We start from the raw sequence: 4,282 nt of genomic DNA, 5'->3' as shown, positions 1-4,282 counted from the left end.
ATACAAGTTACGAAAATTGAAAAAATAGACAGGGCCGGTCCAAACGTATATGGGGCCCAGGGCGAAAAGGAAAAAAGGGCCCCTTAAAGGACAAATATCATAAAGATTCAAAAAAATATCATTTATTTTTCACTATAAATGCGTACAATTAGCAATAACAAGCCAGCCAAATTGTTTATCTTTTGAGCTAATTTGAGTTTGAACCAACTTTAGACCCAAAAAATCATTTAGGTATTAATTTTTTTTGTATATATACACTACATATCCCAAAAAATTTGGCCCCCTGGAAACGTGGGTCCTGGGCGATCGCCCGGGTTGCCCACCGTCTGGACCGGCCCTGAAAATAGATGAACGTTTTTTTTGGCACTTGCAAGTACATGTGACTTGTACAAAGATGACATTAGGACAATGGTACTTTTGTATTAATTATGTATGTTTTTGGTACTTGCAAGTTCATGCTACGTATATTAGAAATCACTTCATCGACACATCCAAAGACTAAGCTAAATATATGGTGCATACCCTATTGACACATGTTTAAATTTCTGGTACCACTCATCCCTTGTGGTTATGGAGGTTCGTCTGCAGTGACTCCAAGGCATGGGGCAAAGCCTTATGTTTTGCAGCAGGAGATTAGTCGATACGTGAAAGCTGCCCAAAAACCCTCATTAGAAGTTCGCTTTCCAAAAAAATATATATAAATATATTATACACCATTTCACCTCATTTTTTATTTAAAATTAAATAAAAATACAATAAAAATATAAATATTTTTTAAAAAGGGCCTAATAGTGTTTGATGAATTGTCTCAATTTTGCTACTTTTAGGTTGTAACTTGTAAGTACAAGTGTACAACAATGATACTGGATGTTATTTAAACTAAAAAGATTCAAGGACCATTTTTTTTCCTATCAAAACAATATGCAAAGAGCAAAAAGACAATATTACCCTGCAAACATGATAAAACAATTCTAGTCATTCTTCTGCAAACACTTGAATCAAACTAACAAAGTCATCATCCTAAATTGCAGATTATTAATGCAAATGCAACCAAATTACAACTGATTTCTCTCAGCTTCAAAATTTCCAAGAAAGAATGTAGAAGTAGCAGTAGTAGTAACATTACACAAGTCCCATGACATAGAAAAGCCTTGCAAGTTTTTAAAAGAGGTTTTTCTTTTTATGTGTGTTTTTTTTTCTCCCTTTAAAAAAAAATCAAACATGGTAACCAGTGATTGTGAAACCCCTTCCAACAATTTCACCAGCACAAAACCATGCAAAGCATTCAATCCCAAACAAAGCAGCAATTCCAACTTGTTCCACATGCAAATCTTGTTTGTTCTTCCATAGATTCTTCACATGATCAAGTTCCTTCCAGAATGACTCGTTTCGGGTAGGGAGGCTGTAGAAATAGAAATAACAACAAACTTTCATTTACTTGTTTATTAATTATTATAACATATATGAAAGTGAAACAAACGATACATTCAACTGAAGTTTTTAGAGTTTTTAACCTTGCAAGGCGAGTGTAGAAGAGCTGTTTGGACAACTCGTTGCATTTTTCAACAGTTGCTGGCTCCTGAACAAACTGTTTATTCTGCTCCATCAGTTGCTTGTAGTAAGCACTTCCATGTTTTGACAAAAACTGTGAAGCTTGACCTGCCTTTGATTGCAATTGCTTCAGTTTTGATGCCATCTTATCTGCAATTTATGCCTTTTAGCATATCAAAACATGAGATTATCAATAACATAAACTGATAAAAGATTCATCCATCATGAATTACAATCTTTAATGATCAAATAAGCTCAAAATAAGAATCCATTAATGATTTAACCAACCAAAGAAGCTCAAAATAAGAATCGTTTATAATGTAAAGTTCTTCTTAAGTGGACCTTCTCATCTTCCTGGAGTTTAGAAAGGGGAATCCAGTTTGGTGGACGAGTACAAAATCGATGTTGTATTTTTTTTAATTTGGATTGATTGTAGAAACTAACAGCTCATCCGTAATGTTTAAATTTATATTAAGCTACTCTCAAAGTTTCACTTTTTTCTGTCTATTTCTCAAAGCTGTGAATCTCTTCTTTTTTCTATAGGATTCTGTCACTATTTGTGGTGTATCTTTGCTATTGTTCAATAAAAATGTATTACATGTGTATTATGGATCTTTTTCAGTTTCATATGTGTCTTTTTTATATGCTCTGACCTCTGTATCCTTTTACAATTCAATAAAGCTGTATAAAGCTGTACGATGTATCTACTTTATTACTATGTTCTGAACTCTGTGTGACTAACTGTATGTATGTATGTATTTATGATCAATTTATGTCAAATTTATATCCAATTTATGTTCTGTGCTTCACTGCTGTGTTAGATTCTGACTGTATATATATATATATATATATATATATATATATATATATATATATATATATATATATATATATATATATTTATGTTCAGTTCATTTACTGACACTTCTTTAAGACTGTAACTGTAACTGTATCAATTTGTCTGTATCTATTTATGTACTCAATTCATATTATGTTTTTTTTCTGTGAGACTGCTGCATTCACTGTTATTTCATTTATGTCGTCTGTTTATATTCTGTTTTTTGTGCAAAGTTTTTTTTTTGGGATGTTTAGTAGACGCTTTTGGGTCAATGGGTCTTATGTGTTCAATCAAGTCCCATACAAAGAGAAGAAACCGGTTGAACACAAAAAAGTTAAAGCAGAAATTCTTGAAGAAGTCGATTTACAAGAAGAAGATGATTTGTAGGTTGTCGAAAATGTGTTGTCTGGTGATGAGTGGATAGTTGACCCAAGTGATGCAAATAAAGATGACATGTGGAAAAGTGTTCAAGTGAACTTGATTGACAATGTTGAAGTGAAATGGTTTGAGGAAGATGATTGTGAGGATGAAAAGTTAGAAAGTGGTGACTTTTATGCTGTTTGGATTTGATTACAAACTTGATGTGTGTTTTTGATGTTTTAGACTTTCTATGTCAATCTCCAACTCCACTCTAAATTCTATTCAAGACCTTAAAATAGAGTGTGGTTGGAGATGGTATAATTTACTTGTGTAACTAACTATTCATTTCTCTATTTATAGAGTGAAAAATGGCTAATTCCATTAAAACCGTGTTCAACTGGTCAATCCAGCATCAAACACACATCGAGTTTAAACCTCACAGTGAAAATTGACTAAATCCAAAACCCTAAAGCGCTAGCCACTAACCATAAATCGTGAATTCAATATAATACAGATTCACAGGGGGACAATGTTCACAACACAAACAATCATAAAACTGCAGAAAATGAAAATATGAGGCGTCGCAGCAACAGATCTAAACAAATCGAATCGGAAAACCTAACAAAACATAAACCTGAAAAGGCGAGAAGTGAAGTGATAAACAATCAGACGATGAACGAAAGAATTATTGATTACCTCGGATCCGAATCTGGTGAGAGCAAAGCCGATCTGAGGCCTTAGTTTCTCTAGCCGATCACCGGTTACCGTCTCCGAGAGAGAAGCTTTGGACTTGTGCGAGAGCCGAGAGGAGAGAAAAAGGTCGTGTCGTGGGTATTATCTCAAACTGATTTTAAGCTCGATTTTACAATTACTGAGATTTGGTGTGTGAAATTATATTTTTAAAACATGATAAATAGCAATTTAAATTATTTTTATCGTATATATCGATTTCATTTTTATCGATCATTCATATTCTTTTACTACATTACTAGTTGTGAAACTCATGTATTACATGGATTTATTTTAAAAAAATTATATATAAAAATTTAACAATTTGAAAAGTTTGAATTTATAAGAAAAATGAGAAAAATTTTGAATTATTAAAATTAATGAGACTATAATGTATTGAATACATAACATATATAAACTTTTTCTAATAAATATCTTACATATATATTACCTTACATATTAAATGTTGAATTTTAATTTAATAAAATGGAAAATACAATAAAATGACAAGTGGAAAATAAAAATTTTAAAAATTCTAGAAAATATCATGTGTCCAAATTAAGAAGAGTGACAAAAAGTTCTTTATTTATTAGGTAGGATAAGAATAAGATAAATAATAACAACTTTTAACTTTAACTAATAGACATATTAGGAAAAATAATTTAATAAGAGTAAAATTTTTTGTTTTATACATATTTAGTTATTGTTTTGTTTTTTTTAATATTTACCATTAAACTTGTTTTTTTGTCCATATCTTATCATTACCGATTGGTGTGGGTTTAGCCGGTTTTCGATATGTTTTGT

At 31.3% G+C, this 4,282-nt stretch overlaps 1 protein-coding gene across 2 annotated transcripts; it reads right to left on the bottom strand.

The window, feature by feature from the left end:
* Positions 1-958: 958 nt before the first annotated feature.
* On the bottom strand, positions 959-3,606 carry LOC111892553 (uncharacterized). 2 transcript variants are annotated; one of them, XM_023888607.3, is made up of 3 exons: positions 3,446-3,606; positions 1,515-1,714; positions 959-1,402 (listed from the first exon to the last, which is right to left on the bottom strand). In XM_023888607.3, exons 2-3 carry the CDS (start codon positions 1,694-1,696, stop codon positions 1,216-1,218), a joined length of 369 nt encoding a protein of 122 aa, XP_023744375.1. In that variant the 5' UTR covers positions 1,697-1,714; positions 3,446-3,606; the 3' UTR covers positions 959-1,215. The 2 variants fall into 2 exon arrangements, with proteins under 2 accessions (XP_023744375.1, XP_023744376.1); XM_023888608.2 differs by having other exon boundaries at positions 1,515-1,701; positions 3,446-3,602.
* Between the last annotated feature and the right edge of the window lie 676 nt (positions 3,607-4,282).

Source organism: Lactuca sativa, chromosome 5 (assembly GCF_002870075.4).
Source record: "Lactuca sativa cultivar Salinas chromosome 5, Lsat_Salinas_v11, whole genome shotgun sequence".
Taxonomy (NCBI): Eukaryota; Viridiplantae; Streptophyta; class Magnoliopsida; order Asterales; family Asteraceae; genus Lactuca; species Lactuca sativa.
Note: the sequence above shows the minus strand (reverse complement) of the source record. Positions and strands in the feature narration are given on the sequence as shown.

Excerpts from the sequence above, each read along its gene's own strand:
- LOC111892553 (XM_023888607.3), bottom strand. The coding sequence starts at position 1,696 with ATGGCATCAAAACTGAAGCAATTGCAATCAAAGGCAGGTCAAGCTTCA. Across the intron at positions 1,403-1,514 it reads TTCTACACTCGCCTTGCAAG|CCTCCCTACCCGAAACGAGT; the intron begins GTTAAAAACTCT and ends CTATTTCTACAG.